Source organism: Portunus trituberculatus, chromosome 50, assembly GCF_017591435.1.
Source record: "Portunus trituberculatus isolate SZX2019 chromosome 50, ASM1759143v1, whole genome shotgun sequence".
NCBI lineage: Eukaryota > Metazoa > Arthropoda > Malacostraca > Decapoda > Portunidae > Portunus > Portunus trituberculatus.
In genome coordinates this window covers 9,822,862-9,841,392 of record NC_059304.1, presented here as the reverse complement: position 1 = coordinate 9,841,392, position 18,531 = coordinate 9,822,862, and the positions used below count along the sequence as shown (strand labels likewise).

General features: G+C 43.8%; 1 protein-coding gene across 1 annotated transcript in view; it reads left to right on the top strand.

Annotated features, from left to right (window-relative positions):
• Nucleotides 1-17,340, top strand: part of LOC123499881 — a 24,320-nt gene extending 6,980 nt beyond the window's left edge. Inside the window, exons 9-43 of the mRNA XM_045248415.1 lie at nucleotides 691-800; nucleotides 1,431-1,596; nucleotides 1,685-1,767; nucleotides 1,849-2,031; nucleotides 2,180-2,318; nucleotides 3,122-3,291; nucleotides 3,495-3,693; nucleotides 4,035-4,154; nucleotides 4,250-4,369; nucleotides 5,053-5,237; nucleotides 5,364-6,399; nucleotides 6,754-6,857; nucleotides 6,946-9,682; nucleotides 9,813-9,967; nucleotides 10,154-10,255; nucleotides 10,508-10,659; nucleotides 10,740-10,819; nucleotides 10,990-11,115; nucleotides 11,198-11,321; nucleotides 11,445-11,542; nucleotides 11,768-12,211; nucleotides 12,348-12,652; nucleotides 12,751-13,001; nucleotides 13,146-13,262; nucleotides 13,408-13,505; nucleotides 13,642-13,730; nucleotides 13,858-14,035; nucleotides 14,135-14,332; nucleotides 14,455-14,591; nucleotides 14,704-14,799; nucleotides 14,971-15,105; nucleotides 15,272-15,415; nucleotides 15,716-15,834; nucleotides 16,241-16,489; nucleotides 16,708-17,340. Of these exons, the coding sequence (XP_045104350.1) occupies nucleotides 691-800; nucleotides 1,431-1,596; nucleotides 1,685-1,767; nucleotides 1,849-2,031; nucleotides 2,180-2,318; nucleotides 3,122-3,291; nucleotides 3,495-3,693; nucleotides 4,035-4,154; nucleotides 4,250-4,369; nucleotides 5,053-5,237; nucleotides 5,364-6,399; nucleotides 6,754-6,857; nucleotides 6,946-9,682; nucleotides 9,813-9,967; nucleotides 10,154-10,255; nucleotides 10,508-10,659; nucleotides 10,740-10,819; nucleotides 10,990-11,115; nucleotides 11,198-11,321; nucleotides 11,445-11,542; nucleotides 11,768-12,211; nucleotides 12,348-12,652; nucleotides 12,751-13,001; nucleotides 13,146-13,262; nucleotides 13,408-13,505; nucleotides 13,642-13,730; nucleotides 13,858-14,035; nucleotides 14,135-14,332; nucleotides 14,455-14,591; nucleotides 14,704-14,799; nucleotides 14,971-15,105; nucleotides 15,272-15,415; nucleotides 15,716-15,834; nucleotides 16,241-16,489; nucleotides 16,708-16,909 (8,951 nt within the window). The 3' untranslated portion in view covers nucleotides 16,910-17,340. The remainder of the gene's footprint in view (nucleotides 1-690; nucleotides 801-1,430; nucleotides 1,597-1,684; nucleotides 1,768-1,848; nucleotides 2,032-2,179; nucleotides 2,319-3,121; nucleotides 3,292-3,494; nucleotides 3,694-4,034; nucleotides 4,155-4,249; nucleotides 4,370-5,052; nucleotides 5,238-5,363; nucleotides 6,400-6,753; nucleotides 6,858-6,945; nucleotides 9,683-9,812; nucleotides 9,968-10,153; nucleotides 10,256-10,507; nucleotides 10,660-10,739; nucleotides 10,820-10,989; nucleotides 11,116-11,197; nucleotides 11,322-11,444; nucleotides 11,543-11,767; nucleotides 12,212-12,347; nucleotides 12,653-12,750; nucleotides 13,002-13,145; nucleotides 13,263-13,407; nucleotides 13,506-13,641; nucleotides 13,731-13,857; nucleotides 14,036-14,134; nucleotides 14,333-14,454; nucleotides 14,592-14,703; nucleotides 14,800-14,970; nucleotides 15,106-15,271; nucleotides 15,416-15,715; nucleotides 15,835-16,240; nucleotides 16,490-16,707) is intronic.
• Nucleotides 17,341-18,531: the final 1,191 nt, after the last annotated feature.

Below are 18,531 nucleotides of genomic sequence, written 5' to 3'. Positions count from 1 at the left end.
TATAATGACCACAATAAATACAAGTAATCACAAGAGTATTGAAATATTGGTGGATAAAGTGATACTTGTGCTATCTTTCACCGCTATTGTTACAATAACTTCTTTTGTTCTTACTGACTGTCGCTGTTCAATCATTCATCTCTTTTCTGGTCAGCTCGAACCCTATCTGCTTCTGTATTTTATCCTTCATACATTTTATATATATATATATATATATATATATATATATATATATATATATATATATATATATATATATATATATATATATATATATATATATATATATATATATATATATATATATATATATATATATATATATATATATATATATATATATATATATATATATATATATATATATATATATATATATATATATATATATATATATATATATATATATATATATATATATATATATATATATATATATATATATATATATATATATATATATATATATATATATATATATATATATATATATATTTACTTATTTATTTTAAAGGGAGTTTCTCCAATTTTCATTTTTTTTTCCTTCGTTTCAAAGACTTGTACTGAAGTAGGCCTTTTATTCTCAGAATATTTTGATGCCCTTGACCAGTGCTTCCTAACATAAAGAAAAGATAATGATCAATGCTAAAATAAGTATTGTGTAATTTAAATGTGTATCTGTGCTTACAGGTGTATGCAACCCCGACACTATCTCCACCATCTACCACTTTGAGGAGGGAAAATTCAAGCTCTTCCAGGAGATAGAGACCTCACACGCATTCCAGTGGATGGCTGTCCAGGTGAGCGCAGGTTTTAAAAATTAGTTTTAAAAACGGCTCTTACCTACCTATGGCCATCATAAGCATTTTTATACAACAGCAATGTATCTAATGACATGTGATCCTTTAATGGTTCATCTTTCTCCTTTATTTATGTAAAAGGGAAGATCGGCCAAGGGCAACAAAAATAACGATTAAAAAAGATCCACTGAGGTGCCGATCCCCAAACAAGTTTAATAAAAAACGTTACCTAGAACGGTACTCCACAGATGATATAAGAGTTTTTGTTTTGTTTTTCAATTTAAAATTTTCCGTGAAGAATGTATGTGTAGTTAGATGAATGTAGTTTTGTGTGAAGGAAGAGAGTTGTCTTTAGAAGACAGGCTGTGACTGTGCTCCCTTGTGTTGAGACACAAAGGGCCAGTGGGGTCAATGAGGTTACAGCTGGCTTAATTTAAAGTTCACAGCACTCCCTGAACCAGTGCTATTAGCCTTCACTAGGAATAATTATCGTTTCGCCAGGCGTCTACTGCCTCCTCTTGATAGTTGATCCTTTAATAGTTAGTTAGCAACGAAGGCCTCCTCCGCTCTCTTGGATATAATAACCACCATTTTATACACATACATATCGTTCCTTTTCTTAATTGACAGGTGAACATGACAGTATTACTCGCTCTCGTCTCCAAGAAGGGCGTCACCTTCTATCAGTACAATGGGTGGAGGTTCGTCACCACTGCGGTACAACCATCTCGCCCTCCCTTCTCAGTTGGAGTCACCAGCCTCGCCTCCGCTTTCTGGGACGGCCGCCTGGTATTCGGTCAGTCATCACTATTATTCGATAATACCTACAGAAAAAGAAGTGTAAGGATTTTCGTCAGTAACTCGCTTTCGTTCTACTGCCATAGGTGTGACGAATGCTGACAGTGATAAAGCCGCCGGATATCCGAGCTTGTACTCGGTCTCCTTCACTTCAAGAGATGATCTCGAGGTCAGTCATATTCTAGATACAATTATTACATGTTGATTTAACGGGAAAGCAGCCATGTGATTACTTCTGTACTTTATTCAGGAGGCATATTACCAGTTGAAGGAGTCGTGTGAAGGGCTACGACGGCAAGCTTACGGAAGAGAGCTAGCAGAACTTGTGCAACAAGTTACTATCACTCCAAGGACGACCGAGCCTCACAACTTCTCCCGCCGTGTCACAATTAAAGGGAATCTCAAAGTGGAGTCTGCCAGCCAAGCCAGTGAAGTAAGCAACGCTCTTTACTGCCATGGAATTCTTAGTCCGAATACTATAAATAGTTCCCGTAAGGGATTGGAGAGAAGGATTCTGACGACTGTCTGCTGAGCCACACAACACACGATGGATTTTAAAGTTATTTTCTGCTTGTATACAGGCGTTTAGTCAGGGCAGAAGGATACCTAACAGTGGTGGGCAGATAGAGGCACGGATAGGGGCCTTGGAGGGAACAATCGAAGAGACACGCCGCAGACTAAATACATTGCTTCCCGCCGCCGGACCTGTCGCCTGGCCCGGTAAGCCTGAAGTTACTACAGTGTACATTTGTACACACAGCCATGCATAGTGTTGTCACACAACAGAAAATTTCGTTCAGCGTCCTACAATACGGTAAGCCTTCACTATGACTTGCTTTACTGAAAGTGTGACGCCTAAACTACAACATAAAATCTAACTTTACGTTGTTTTTATTTAAAATTTCATATTAATTCAGCGCACACATACAATGTACACACACACACACACACACACACACACACACACACACACACACACACACACACACACACACACACACACACACAGATAGATAGATAGATAGTTTATTGACCACAGCGTTCATTTTACATTAGAAAGAGACAATAAAATATTACACATGAAAGTAAATCTAGATATTAAACGCAACTGAAAAAAGAAAAACTGTAGTCCATTTACATTAACCAAATGATTTAGAAAAAAAAAAAACGCGAAAACACAAAGCAGAATGTAAAACATAGAAGATAAAACTTTGTTTCTAAAAGAAACATAAGATATTTTCAGACACACACACACACACACACACACACACACACACACACACACACACACACACACACACACACACACACACACACACACACACTGAAATGCATCTTGATACCCATTAGTACCACGAGTTATCCGTGGGTTCCCCTATTGTGAAAGCTCCTTATAACTGTAAGAACTCTTCATAGAGCACATCGATGAATGGAGAACTGTTGCATGTGCCTTGCTTAGCAACGATCTAAATTGGTTCAACTAAAACCATTTCTGAGGTATAAATGATGTTTCTGTCCTTCAGCTCACCTTCACTTGGCCAACCTATCGAGTGCGGATACTCAAGTATGCTCTGTTGGTGAGCTAAAGGCAGTATGGATCAACGGCCAAAGAGCTCCAGTGCTCAGAAACACGGTGCCACTTCATGCAGCCACTCGCCTCGGGAACATTGCCATGGAGTACATTGAGTTTAAGGTAAGGGAGTGTGATGGAGCAGCAAAAAAACAAAGCACGCTACTTGAGAAATTATTTTTTTCATAACCAATACAGGTTTCACGTTTAGATGTATTAAAAAATGCACGCAAAACAATCGAGTCACTGATTCCTGAGGTAGATAGCCAATGTACACATTTGCCTTGCATAATAAACACTGATGTACAGATTGCATTTCCCAACAGGCCCCGGTTTTTGTAAATCACCTGCACGGCAAGCCAATTTCTACCTACATAACTCTCAGTGGACATCATGAGACCGGCGGAAACTTCATATTCCAGGGACCAATAAGGGTGCAGAAGGTTATGGTTTCAAATACATTGGATGGCTTGCAGGTGGACCCTCGCTCTCTTCTCCTTACCACACACGCCCAGACGCATGAAGGTGCTGATTTACTGTCAAGGAAATTTTCATTTAAAATTGCAGTGTTAACTAAATTTCTTTAACCAATACAGCAGCCATGGAGAAGACCCATCAATGATCTTTCAAGATTAATTCACCTGTCAAACAACTTCACTATGTGGAGGATGAAGGCGCTGCATCCTATAACAATTTCATCATTATCGGAGCTTTTCATTAATTTTATTATTGATTGATCACCAAATATCTTATCTGTGGTCAGGTTTCATTCACACTCGTTAATAACAAAGAAATATTCTTAATGTCTTAAGCAATTCCACCAATCTTGCATCGCGTCATACCTGATTAACTAATTTCGATACCAGGGTCTCTGAAATGCCAGTCCTTGCACTCTAACATCCTCAACGTTGCCGTCGTCAATGATATCGCCCTGGACAAGCTGCTGTCGAATCTCATTACTCGCAGAGCTAATGTTACCATTACCGGTTAGTTTTCACTTTATAGATTATGCTTGTTTACTACAACATGTGGATAATGAAGGTGGACCAGGATTACCTGTAAAAGTTACTTTCCTTGGCAGGTCAGCTCAAAGTGATGGGAGATATTGTACACAATGGCCATCTAAGAGCGAAAGACACAAGGAACCTGGATCTCACTAATCCATTACTGACAAACAGTCTTCAGGAGCAGGTGGTATTCGGTATGTAATGTGCAGGACATGAGAGAAAAATTTGCTATTGTGTTTGTGTCACGATCTGTATGTTGAATAAGGATGATTACCCTAGTAGTGCAGTTACAGGTGAATGTAATTCCACAAAACAAATAATCTGGGGAACCTTTTTTTTTATGGCCTAAAGCGCCTGTAGGTATACTTGAAGAGTATATGTGGGAAACACTGTTAAGCTTCCGCCCATTAGTGGCGCAAGCAATTTTATTTATAGTGATACCCATATTAGGGCCCATATCACCACCCAAGCGCATCTTTGGTGTAACCACCTAGAACCTGGGTATCATGGTGATATGTAGGTAACTTTAAACCACTCGACAAATGGCATAGCTTCAAAGCGGTATGTGGTGGAATTCGAACCTACGCGAGGACGTCTGGCCGATCCTACGCTCACCATCTTATCCACTACGCCACCGCTTCCCTGATGTAACAGCAATTCGTCATTAAGGAAACTTGTCAATTGTAATAAAAAGCAAAAAATAAAATAAAAAAAGGGGGGGGCACCGTAGTGAGACGATACTCTAGCATAGTGAGAATGGCATGCAGTGTAAGCATAAGACAAATTAGTCAGATGAACAATTTCTGAAATATTAATCACAGCCTGTCAAGTTCAAAATTCTAAATGGTTCAAGTCGTATATACCTAACTACTTGTAGGTGACCACCAGATGAGAGAGTTTGAAGCTCCGTCTATGACGATAGAAGGACGCCTCAACGCTGTGCGGGTCCCCGCTCAGGTGTTCCTGAACGGCAGCCATCACTCGTACACTGTGGCGTTAGCATCATTCAGCCACGTGCGGGCCACCTATGTCTCTATATTGCAAAATCTCAATAGCATCACGGTAAGTAGGCTATATTTCGTCATGCAAAGGTTATTTCTGTGGGTTTCGCTTACCTCGTAGTACTACTAGGTCCGTTTCCTTCTTTGCGGATAAGTATTGATGCTGATGACTTGTGCCTTTCTTCAGGTGACCGAAGGCGACTTGGACGTACTGAAGCTCTCCGGGTATCAGATAGTGACGGCACCAAAGAGCTTCACTTCACTGCAGCTGCTGGAGCAGAACGCTCGTCGCTCTAGGAGTGCCAATACTCGCCATCGGCGGTGGTCGATTGGAACTTGTGGGTCCCTGAAGAACCGAAGACCAAGAACTGCAATTGCTCGCATAGAGGCTCTTCTTTTGGCCCTAAGGGGAGTTGCAGCTGCTCAGGATCTTCTAAGTTTTCTGACTGAGGTACAGCCAGGGCACTTTCTGGTTCCACTGAGGACACAACTTCTTTTTACTCTGCTTAAAGTGGATGTGAATTGTGCCTTCATCTTTTTAGAAGATACTGAAAGGCTCATGTTTTTCGACATAATGACCGAAGACTGGAGGAGTGAAGATAAAGAGTCTGTGCTGGTACTGAGTCATCAAGATTTAGAGAAGATGGTGATTGAAGTGATGAACTACGAAATTGAGATGACAAACTTGCTTCATACCACTCAGTATAGATGGTTTGACGTTTGGCTGTTGCTCAGTAAAGCGCTTCGAAAAGTTGATGACATCCACGACAGTTTAAATGTGGTTAGGCTTTTAATTGATCTAATTGTTAGTGATGATACAATGACATTAAATAATTCGCATCACTGCCAGTCTGTGTGTGGTGTACAGAAAGATGATGAGCCTTTAACGCTTAAGTGTACTCGGGCGGCGTTACTAACGTTGCGGGTGACACAAAGAATCGCGCGCTATCCCGTGCTTGGTTCTGGAATGTCCCAGCTGTCCGAGACACAACGAATGACATTCCTTAAGGGAGCAGTGCAGCACGACCTTGGGAGACTGGTAGAGTTCCTTAGTAACGAGGAAGGACTCCTACCTGCTGTGCGTGCGGCACTTCCCTGTGGAATGGTTTCATTGCGTCGGGTCATTGATAACGAGCAGGATCTTTTGAAGATGCTGGAGCAATATGAGAAAGAGCTGTTGCTCCTCTCAACATATAGGGATGAACAGAACGATACTCTAGAAGGCAAGTACATTTTTCTAGTATCTAATAGTGACTAAAGATGTCTTACTGTTTCAGTTACTGCAGGAGCTTAGCCATCAATATTCTGTAACTAATGCATTGCATTTCTTTTTTTTTTAGGGGGTGAGAGAAACTATCACCACATTTCTCCTAGAAACAATATTCGTGAGGGAATTTCCACAGAGATGTCAACCATCAACACTGCTATTGTGAAAGATGTTTTTATTACAACTCAAGTGTATCAAGCAAATATTACAAAAGAATCTACTAATACTACTCCAAAATCTACTAAAAATCGTACTACTAAAGAATTCTATAGTTACACCACTAAAAAATTGTATACTAATGTTGGCACAGAAAAGCTTGCCTCTGAGATATCCACCAGTAGAGCCGTCGCCACCGCCGAAGAACCCATAACTCTCACCGCCGAGCAAGCCTCCATTCTCACCGCCGAAGAATCCGTCACTTTCACCGCCGAGAGAGACGACCCCTCACCCCCGAGGGAGACGACCCTCTCACCCCGAGGAGACGACCTCTCACCCCGAGGAGACGACCCTCTCACCCCGAGGGAGACGACCTCTCACCCCGAGGGAGACCCTCTCACCCCGAGGGAGACGACCTCTCACCCCGAGGGAGACGACCTCTCACCCCGAGGGAGACGACCCTCTCACCCCCGAGGGAGACGACCCTCTCACCCCGAGGAGACGACCCTCTCACCCCGAGGGAGACGACCTCTCACCCCGAGGGAGACGACCCTCTCACCCCGAGGGAGACGACCCTCTCACCCCCGAGGGAGACGACCCTCTCACCCCGAGGGAGACGACCCCGAGAGACGACCCTCTCACCCCCGAGGGAGACGACCCTCTCACCCCCGAGGGAGACGACCCTCTCACCCCCGAGGGAGACGACCCTCTCACCCCCGAGGGAGACGACCCTGAACAATTGTTCACTGAACAGCCTTACACTGCCCGCTCTCAAAGGGTCTCAACTCTCAGTTCTCATAGATCGTTCATGAGCCACTCTCTAGAATCGTCACTCGATGATTCCTTCCCGACATACAATCCTTGGAGCGTCCAGTCTCCTCACACAGCTACTCCTGCCCTCCCTTGGATGTATGTAGATACCAAACTCGAAGGACAGACTGACAGTCTCAGCTATGAGGAATCCCATACATTTAAGTATGATCAGAATAAGAATTCGAATGGCAGTATATCGACTTTGCTTGGTTTAAAATCTGAGGATCGGCTGAGGCTGAAGAGAGGACTATCACACAACGTATTGATGGTAGTAAGTCCAACTGGGAAGATCAATTCTTTCACAGAAATTTCATTAGGTCAACAAAATTCACAATTAATCCAAGCAGAATACTTCAGTAACTTATTATCTTCAACAAACGTTGTAAATGGTTATGACAATAGTGTAAGCTCAGCTTATACACCAGATTTTTCCTTCAATAATGAAATTCCAGCTTTGGATACCAATAGGGGGGCATTTCTTGATGTACCGAGGAATCTAAGTAAACGACAAGCGAAGGCACTTGTACCTTCCTCAGCTATTCATGATGCGGGTCTTGTAAAAGGTAACACTGGCTATAACAGCCACGTTACTACTGTCACATTAGTGCAACACCTTACCACCATCATCAACTGCACCAGCTGTACGTTTCACTATCAGATGTTCCAAACTACTGCGAACCAGAACCATGCATCCTCTGCATATCCCTCAGCCTCGACGGTGACGCATAAGACACTAACCATAATGATGTCCTCCTCATCAACCAGAATCGACTGCATTAACTGTGCGTTCCAGTGTCAAATTTTTACGACCCAGCAGGCACAAGCAGGGTGGGTGCCATCCTCAGTACTTATTACAAGATCTGAAATAATTGATCAAGGCTCATCCACAGTGAAATTCCCATCAAGCATTCCCGGACCATCCTACAAGTTCCCACACAGAAGTACAAGCAGTATTCAACCAACACCGTACAATGCACGAACTTTCGTCCCATCCACTGCAACGACAGCGCAAAGTTTGATACTATCAGTGTCATCTCAACTGCCGTGGACAATTTCCTCAAGCGAATCTGAATTTATATTTCCTCAAGTTAGTGTAGAGCCTTCACAAGAGCCGTCTTCATTCACATCCTACATTCCGTCTCGCCAATCAGAAGAGAAATGTGACAATATCCCTGAACACTATTATGACTATTATGGAGACCCTGTCCAGAGGGATGCTCTTTTAGCATGGCTGGAGGCTGCTTACTTATACTTTGAAGAAATTCAGTCTATCAGTCCCATGGTAATATCCGAGCAGTTTCAAAGGAAGCCAGTAAGAACTGAGGCAACCAGTGTAATAAAGATCCATGAGCTGATGGAGAGGACAACAAAAATAGTGAAATTAATTCTTAGAAATCTGTTTTATGAATTAGAAATTAGTGAGCTGAATTTGATCTTGGAATCTGAAAAGTTTCGAACGAGGATGAGGACTAACCTGTGGTTTCTTACCAGATTCCCAGATGAAATAAAAAATAGAATGGATGAAGTTAAAGCTTTGGTTGTTTTGGGAAAGAAAAGAATAATTTTGCTCCTGCACTGCTTTGGAAACGATGACTTTAGCAACGAAACCAAAGTAGAGGATCCCGTACTACTACGGGAATCGGATGAGGATACCTTTAAGCTGCATACGGACACAACAGTTTCACGCAAGAAAGGCATGAATAATCAGTCTAGTACCAATTTCGGTGAAGTAACAATTGGTTCTCTTACATCGGTCATCAGTCGTACCAGTAACAAGGCTGCTGACTGTTGGATTACAAATTCGGATATACTATCACCTTTAACAATCAGAACTACTGAACCAACCATTCATGATTATAATTCAAGTTCATGGTCAGTACACTATAGCACCAAAAGCAACGATAGTGCCATTATCACCACCACGACCACCACCACCAATTTCAGCAGCAGCAAAACAAACTGGCTGACATATTTACAAGGCAGCATCACACCATCATTCAAACCTTATGATTCATCACATGGCAGGGCCAAGTCAGTAACATACGGTTACAATAGAACAATCTCAATACCAAACAAAACCTCGATCAGCTCGGAAGATGCCGTTCCTGCAACGCCCCCAGATACACACCCAAAGACAGACAAGGCAGGTCACAGGGAGGATAGTCATGGTTCGTGGGTGGTCGGGCGGGTGGCCGGACACAGACTTCAAGACCTGATTGACCGTTCATTCGCTCATTTGCCCACGCGACGAGAAGCTGCATTTTTTATAGGTGATTTTCCACACTACTCAATAACAAACGTTCTGATAAATACTTTGCAATTTAGTGACCGAAATAAACCATCTTCTGCAAATTTCAAATGAAATCAAATAAGGATTAATATTTCTTTTGTATCTTGCAGTGAACAATATGGCTCGACTAAACAACATAACTTTCAAATCTGGACTTCGAGTCCAACAATTGCAGGGGGTAGACACAGGCCACTTGCTACGACATGGCATGCCTATCCGTAGCTCCACAATTCATGCTAACATAACATTCACTATTCCTGTCGAGGTGAGTCTTTGTAAGAATGGGAGGAATTTGGCCCAGGAAAAGTGATGAAAGTGTGTGAGGATGTGTCTGCCGCTCATTTGGACTTTCTGTAGTGAAATAGTCAGGAATACTTCATTCTTTATTTTACAACGGAATAGTTCATGCAATTTTCAGCTTTAAACTAGTGTCTGTATCACTAATATACAGGTGGATGGACCGATGAGGGTGTCCCGTGTGAACGGGGCGCTGGCAGCCTCCTTTGTAACTTTAGGCGGACACCACACACTGCCGCATTCTTTCCTCTTCATGGTAAGTGACACTCGCTTCCTTCTGTTTTGTTTCTCCTTATACACACTTCTGCTACACACACACACACACACACACACACACACACACACACACACACACACTCAGGCCTATCCAAAGATCGGAAATAATGAGCTCTGAGCTCGCTCCGTAGGGTAACGTCTGGCTGTCTCGTCAGACTCTGCAGCAGATCAAACAGTGAAACACACATTGCCTTTTTCTGTGGGGAGTCCTAAGCAATGACACCTTTTACAGGGTCCCGTCACGGCGGCGGCACGAATACGAGTACGGAACGAGATCAACGGCCTTGACCTTGTGCTCTTCAGTAAAAGTGTGGCGCTGACGTCCTCTGCAACGCGCCAGGTCCTGCGGCAGCCCATCACTTTCAAGCAGGTGTCCGTACAAAGGTAAGCCACTGAGTTGTGCAAGTAGATTAAGAAATCGCCAAAGTGGTTAGATGCATCACATCATTACTTTTCTTCTGTAGGTTGTTCTTTGGGACCGGTCGGGTGAGGGACGTGACCTTGGAGGATCTGGTAACGCTCAACCACCCGGCTATTATCACTGGTCAGTCTTGAAACCTTAAACAATACCTCTGCACAAACTATTTGTTTCCTACCTTTATATATCAATTCAGCCACTTTCCTCAATTTATTCTCTTCTGTTTTCCGCTTATCCTTGGTTCTTTGCTTGAAACCAACTTCTTCCCAGACACGGTTGAATAATTTGTTTTGCAGGAAGAAAGATCTTCCAGGATGTGAAGGTGCGGGAAGGAGATACCCGAGCTGCCACTCTATCTGTCCATTACATCAATGACGTCAACGTTACCGATCTCTTTGCTAACTCCCTCACCACAAACCCAGGTGAGTGAGTGGCTTCTCAAGAGGAAAGGGCTGCCAGCATAAGCTGTGCTGTTCTGTAACCTATTGTTTCTTTAACCTACAGAGACCAAACAGGTCGTTTACGGACCAATTATATTCATGAATCTAATGGTCATGGGCAAGCTGATCACCTCGAACGGTCTTGGAGTACACAGCAACAGCGGGATGCAAAGTCTCCATATCAAAAGGTAAGAAGCTACTTTACCTGCCTTGACCCTTTAGGCCATGCTATAATAATGGAAAGACCTAGATAATAGTTTCCTGAACAGATAAGCCACATGGATAGAATAAACCCTGATGTTCACCACCAGGATCGCGGCGCGTATGTTGTACCGGGATAAGGATGGACAGTTGGCAAGCAACTTGCTTCTGAAGGGCAGAGCTTCCGTGAAAGATCTCGCGTTCCGTGGTAATGTCTCAATCCAATTATTGTGTGTTTGCTGGTTGGGGGAGCTAACGTTGTTTGGGCGAGTGAATGGATGTGTATGTGGATGATGGGTGGTAGCATGGTCATGATACATGCAATTTATATAGAAAAACTATCACGAAAAGTCTTGTCCTTCATATCTAATTCAGCTCACAAATTCCTAGTTTTTCTTTCCAAGTCTGAGTAAAACTAGTTAGTGTGTTCCAGACAGCCTTGACTCCGTGACCGCGTCCTTCTATGATGGTGGTTGGCTGCTGAAGACAACACCACAGAGTTTTAGCGGACGGGTGATCCTGGCTCATGTGACATCTGGAGCAGCAACTGTTGCCAGTGGTGCTAAGATCCAAGAAGTAGATATTTCAAGGCTACTTACAGCCACAATTAAACTGAATGAAAATGCGGCAGTGGCCTTCCCCGTGAAGCTCAGTGGAAATATGTGGGCAGCGAGAGCGTGGGTGGGCGGGGCGGTGCAAGGATGGAACCTGACCTCAGAGGTGATCCTTCAGAATTCTTCCGATGTGGTGTTCATGGCGCATAAGACTTTCTCAGATGATTTTCACGTCAGTGGCGCACTCACAGCCGCGAGTCTTCGAGGAATGGCAGCGTCCTCGCTCTGTGGAGAGAATAGTCAGAAAAATTTTGATATTTTGGGTAAGTAGATCATCCAACTACAAAAAGGGTAAAAATTTTAAATTTCTTCGTATTACTATTTTGTGCTGAAAGGAGGCGTGATGGGCAACCCAACAAATTAACGTAAAGTTCTACAACATGGCTTGCTCTGGTGCAGGTGCGGTGCAGCTGAAAAATCCAGTGCGCACTGACTCCGTGTACCTCGGCCAACATGTCGTCACAAAAGGCACAGTGGATGACTATTGGCTGCTGAATCAACACGTAGTTCTGCCTCAGAACATCACGTTCTACAAGGTGAAAGCAAATCACATCAAGGCGGATTCGGTTAACGGAGTAGACGTTGCTAAACTATCCGCCGTACTGCTACGCAGGACGTGCAAAAGTGGTAACCGGCAGATGATGACAGGCAGTTTCTTCGCTCCTCTCCTCGTTGTCCATAGTCTCTTCACTCCCGGCATCTCGGTGAGTTAACATACAATTGTAAAAAGATACATCTCGCTAATTTAATTTTTTGGCTATGTCACACCGCTAAACATTTTTGCAGTACTATCTTCTTCCAGACATCCAGCCTGAACAGCCGTCCACTGAGCGATATCAATAACCTCTTCACTCGCGATGGCCAGCAGACCATCAAGGGGCACTGGACGCTCCAACAGGTACAGAACCTAGAGTCCTTGGTCACTTTCGGTCACACAAATGGTATCCAGATGACAGACTTTTGTATGATACAGAAACCATGCATCATCACCGCCAGGAAGATTTTTGCACATGACCTTACCATCAAGAAGGACCTGCACGTGGAACCAGGCAGGTAAGCACCACATGATTTATTGAAAGGAGTAGTACAGACCATTATACTTATTTATTGCGTATGAAAATAAAAAGCATTGCACTGCGGATTCGAATTCCTACCATATATGCATGAGGAAATTTAACTTTAAACAAAATATTCCAGGACTGTGCAAGGCGTGGATGTGTCGGAGGCATTTAACCAGGCGATCAATGGCACCACCTGTGGCCACGTGCCTGGTGTCACCACATTTAACGGCAGCCTCACTGCTTCCCGCCTTACGTAAGCATTTTTTTTTTTCATTCACTTCAGACTCCCTAGACTTTTCTTTATGCAGCATTAGTTAAAATTGCTCAATGAATATACTGGCCAGAGATGATTTCTCGAGATGAACCCTGATTTTTTTATGTCAACTGGTTGCCAACAGAGTTAACGGGCTGGTGAATGGATTCAAGGTCTCGTCTAAAGATGTTCTTACGGGATCCGGCGCCCAAGTTATGTCTGGTCAAATGAACATCACGAAAGGTTGGTGTTCTATTGATACATTTACTGGCAATAAAGGTGTTGATGTATCTCCAGTTTTTGTATCAACTAAGAAAGTTACCTCAAATTTTAAGGCGCAGGGTAAGAACTGAATATGCATCCCGGTGATTGTCTACAGAGGGAATGCTGGCGGTGGTGGGACCTTCTATTCTGGCAGAAGATGGCCTCTTCAACAGATGGAACTTGAGTGACCAATGGCGGCGTGCAGTAAGTAGCTGTCGAGGTGACGAATCTACACTGATCGGGATAACTGACGATAGTCCCATAATGACAAACACACTGGTGTTACTGAAGATATTACAATCCGACATTACTTCCCTAACGTACCCCACAGTTCCGCCGTGACCAAGACAACGTCGTTCAGGAAATGGTAATCTTTCCGAATCTAGCGGTCTTCAGAAACTCGAGTGAAAACTACAAGAATTTGAGAAGGCTGACTGATCAGGCAGGCCTAACAAGGATTAACCAGAACTTGAATATACTCTTGTACAACACTGAGCAAGCAGTTAGTGGTCAGTAGTAGGTTTTCATTTTCTTAATAGTTAGACTGAATTACAATAGTCACAAAAAAAATAAAGGTGTCTCCATTAACTGATATAACGCATTCTTAGGCATGGTTCATGAGCTGTGGGGCTGGAGGAGCGTGCAGACTTTAAGGAGCACAATAGCTAGACTAGTACCTCTGTGGATGATGGACGACTCAGACGGGGTGCTGTCATCCTGTCCGGAGTACATGGCAGTCATATCCGGATCAGGAAATACTAAACTTCTGATTTACAGTTATGATCAAAGGAAGTTCATCAACACGGGTAAGACAAAATGGTCCACAAAACTAAGACCTTACTAAGACCTACGATGAAACCAATATCAAAGTTATCATAAAGCAAGAAGTATACGTAGTCTTTAATGCTACAGGATCTCCATCCCTTAGGAATGGTGCTGAGAGGCAGCTGCACCAGGGCCGTGGCAGGCTACAAAACCAGAGGGGAAAATTATGTGATCACTGCGCACACCTGCACCAGCAACCGCTCCCACTCCACCAGCACTACCATTGGCTCATTCCACCAAGTGAGTTGTGTCTGAAAGTTACTTTATACGTTAAGTACTGCAAAAGAGAGATATCTTAGGGAATGTTTAGTGAGATTGTTTAAAGATGAATTATTTATGGTGGTGGCTGCAGGGGACAGCGATCCAGGAGGCCGTGCAGGTGTGGCGAATAACGACACATGGCCCACAGCACTTCCAACGCATTGGCACTGGAGCATTGGACGTTCAGGTTTGGTGGCAGCAGTGGTAGTGAATGCATTGCTTATAACAAATATAAGGCTATCAATAATGTCAGTGACAATGTTATCAGTCATATTGATAATAGTGGCAAATTTTTCGTATTGCTTGTTATTTAGGTGACAAGATGTCACGTTTTCTGTTGAGTGTCATTACGATCCAGGTGGCTGAAGTTGGGCAGCGAATTTGTCTGGTGGTGGCGGCAGCAATCGGCAACGGGACGCTGGTGTACTGTTCCAGGGGCTCGCGGAACACTTTCTCTGGGTCGCAGCATTTGGAAACAGGATGTCCAAAGAAGGTGAGGCGGAGAGAGAAACGAGGTCAGGGAAAATTAATGTTTGTTGGGCGTTTGACATTATCAAGTCCCTGTCAATTCAGTTTCGTGGGCTTTTATTGCTATTGGTCAGTTACTATTCTCCCTTCAGGCTGCCTTTTTTTATCTTAACCTTCCACTCCCCCTTTAGATATCAGTGGTGCTACATCGGGACTCCCGAGGACGACTGGTGACTTTACTGGCGGTGGTCGGGCAGGACCGCAATGCTCTGCATGACAGCGCCCTGACGCTGTGGGTCCACGACGCTGAGCAAGACAATTTCATCCAAGTGGAGGCTAGTGGGGTTCTCCCTCTGTTCCTTTATTTTCGCTAACAAAATTTTACTTGAAACATTATTTTAACAGGTTTTTTTTTCATGTAAATCATGTTTGTTAATTTATCAGATACATTTAGGCTGCGTGAACACACATTCGTGTCAACACAATCCGACAGTACACTTGTATGGATAGCAAAGAAGCATACATGCATCCAACACCATCCATGCACGCATGTCATACGTAATAATAAGTATTCACGCACATGCATAGTGAATACATGCATAGAATTTTTTTAAATGTTGCTTATCACCAAACAGAGAGCGCCTTTGAGAGGCGTGCAATGGGTGGACATGATTGTACACGGCGCTGACCTCTTCCTGGCGGTGGCGTCTAGAGGTTTTACCGGAGATACGACCGGGAAGGTCATCGTGTACTGGTGAGCAGGGGTGATCGTGAATCTAGACTATCAGGTGAAAATAGTGAGGTTTCTCTATCCTATTCTCCGAAGCACATACATTGTAATATCTTCACACACCGCACGCTCGGCTCACAACCGAGAGGGTCCGGGTTCGAGTCCCGAAAAGCGGCGAGGCAAATGGGCAAGCTTCTTAATGTCTAGTCCCTGTTCATCTAGCAGTAAATAGGTACAGGATGTAACTCGAGGGGTTGTGGCCTCGCTTTCCCGGTGTGTGGAGTGTTGTTGTCTTAGTCCTACCCGAAGATCGGTCTGAGCTCTGAGCTCGCTCCGTAATGGAGAGGGCTGGCTGGGTGACCAGCAGGCGACCGAGATGAATTACACTTGAATAGAATATCAGTAACGCCAAAAAATTCATTCCTTACAGGGTTAACTTGCATGGTGACCTGCTTCCGCTGCAGTACTTCGGTTCCTTACGTAAAACGTTTCAAACTGCTGCCACCCCGGAGAAGTTGTACTCGCCACGTCCTCAACCCCTCCTCCATCGGCTGCAGACCTTAGCGGTGCAGCTGCCCCTCGAGACCCACTTCGTCGCGATGCCTTCTGGTCCTCTATACCTATTCGTTATGAGCGAACAGGGCAACGTTACGCGATTCGCACAAAAGGGTGTCCACAGGCAAGTCTGAAATCGAAGGATTTTTTATTTTTGTTATCTAAGTGTTGGGGGATACGCGGTTTCTGCACGTGGCCTCGGCACTTGTCTCTTTAGTTTCTGAGCTGGACGTGGGCCACCATGACGTCCGAGTTTCCATAGTTTACCTTACTTAGTTTTTCCCAGGTCATTATCAACCAACCCGGAGGAAGAATGAGTGAGCTGTACGTCAATTTTTTCAGATTCGCGATGGAAGGATTGTACCATGCCCCAGGCAGGCAACAGGTGCAGGTGTGGCTGTGCGAGGAAAAGGACGGAGAAGTTTCTATCAAAATGGCTATGTCTGGGAGTCAGTGCCGCCAGGAGCAATGCAGCGGTCCGGGACACATGGATGTGGAGCTTCTGGAAGCGAACTTCAAACCAGGACCTCCTTCCATCCATTAAGGTCAAACTTGTGATCAGCAAATCTAACTCGAGTCTCGAAGTCCAGCGTGAAGTCATTACCAAGTCAAACACAAGTTTATACAGTCCAACAACACAGCTCCAGCCCATCACCTCCCCCTGGCCTCGCCTGCCTTGGCCTGCCAGTGATGCTGCCTTTCCGCCCTGTCAGACTCCTTTTTCCTCTGAGCTGAGGGGAAGTTAGTTTTACTGGTTTCTTGTTACAGTTTTACGGACGATGGCTTCTTAATAAATATATAATGTTATCTACAGCAAGCCAGTTCAAGTTTGTTAAAGTATTGTATATTGTTAAATTTGACTGTAATGACGTGTTCATTCTTATGTTACTAAGTGTACATTTCTAAACAAGTGTGAAGGACCTGGATGCCTCAGTTTCATTACTCACTGGAGTATCAATATCATAATTATAATCACTACTTTGCCTCACTATCCTAAGTCACACTCGTCTCCCAGACGCATAGGATAGGAAAATGGGAAGAATAATGGGCTTGATGAACAGGAAAATATAAGATAATGGGATGGCATAGCAGGAATGGAGGAATTGTGGTAGAAAGGTGAGGCAGGAGAGTTAAAGGGCGGAATATGAGAACTAGAACGAAGATTAAGGAGAGGAAGAAATGAAGGAGTTAGGCATAAGAGAAAGTAAAGGGAGATGACAAAAAAGAACGAAGAGATGAGGTTAGAGAAGCAGAACATGTAAACGATAAAGAATAGTGAGTGGCCTAGAGAACATTGAGATGGAAGAAGCTGAACAGAAGGGAATACGAAAAGAAACAAAATTTGACATGCGACAAACAAGACGTGAAGCAAAGAAAGGCATCGGATATGGGCTATACATCTAGAAGGGGGAAGGAAGAGGAGAGCAGGAGTAATGAGAGTCAGCATCTGCATGTGGTGGTGATGGTGTCGCTGGTGCGCAATTAACTCCCAGGCGAAGGCGTTATTGTGAGGCGCCGGCTGTGTTCCTCGCGCTATTTGTCTCTGTCTCAGGGCGCGGTGCGGGATGGCTGCCTACCCTCGCCTCTAACCCGGAGCCCTGATATTATAAGGGGAGGGAGGAAGGAGCAAGAGAGGATTTGTTAGATAAGAAGAAGAGTTGTGGGGAAAGGCGGAGATGGGACAGGATATGGAGACGCTTGAGGATGTAAGTAGGTAACGGAAGATTTGTGGAAGAGTGCCATAATTATAAAAGAGAAATACATAAGGTCAGAAGACGGTACAGTTGCCTTACTCAAATGTACTTTAATCAACTTTTTTATCTTAAGTTTTACATTTGATCAGATATTTCATTACAAAGCAATGATATAAAAAGTTAAAGAAAGAAAAGCTATTCTGCCTTCAAACACGGTGCTCTTAGTGACAGCTTTGAAATTCACGCGTCGGAATTCAGTAATGGAAATGAAGCAAGTGAGAGAAGAAATATCTAAGGTTCAGGTTCAGATTCACAGCTCTGTTACTACATCAGGTTAGGCACCATACCATCCTCTCTCTCTCTCTCTCTCTCTCTCTCTCTCTCTCTCTCTCTCTCTCTCTCTCCACATACACACACACACACACACACACACCGCGTAGTGTAGTGTAGTGGTTAGCACGCTCGACTCACA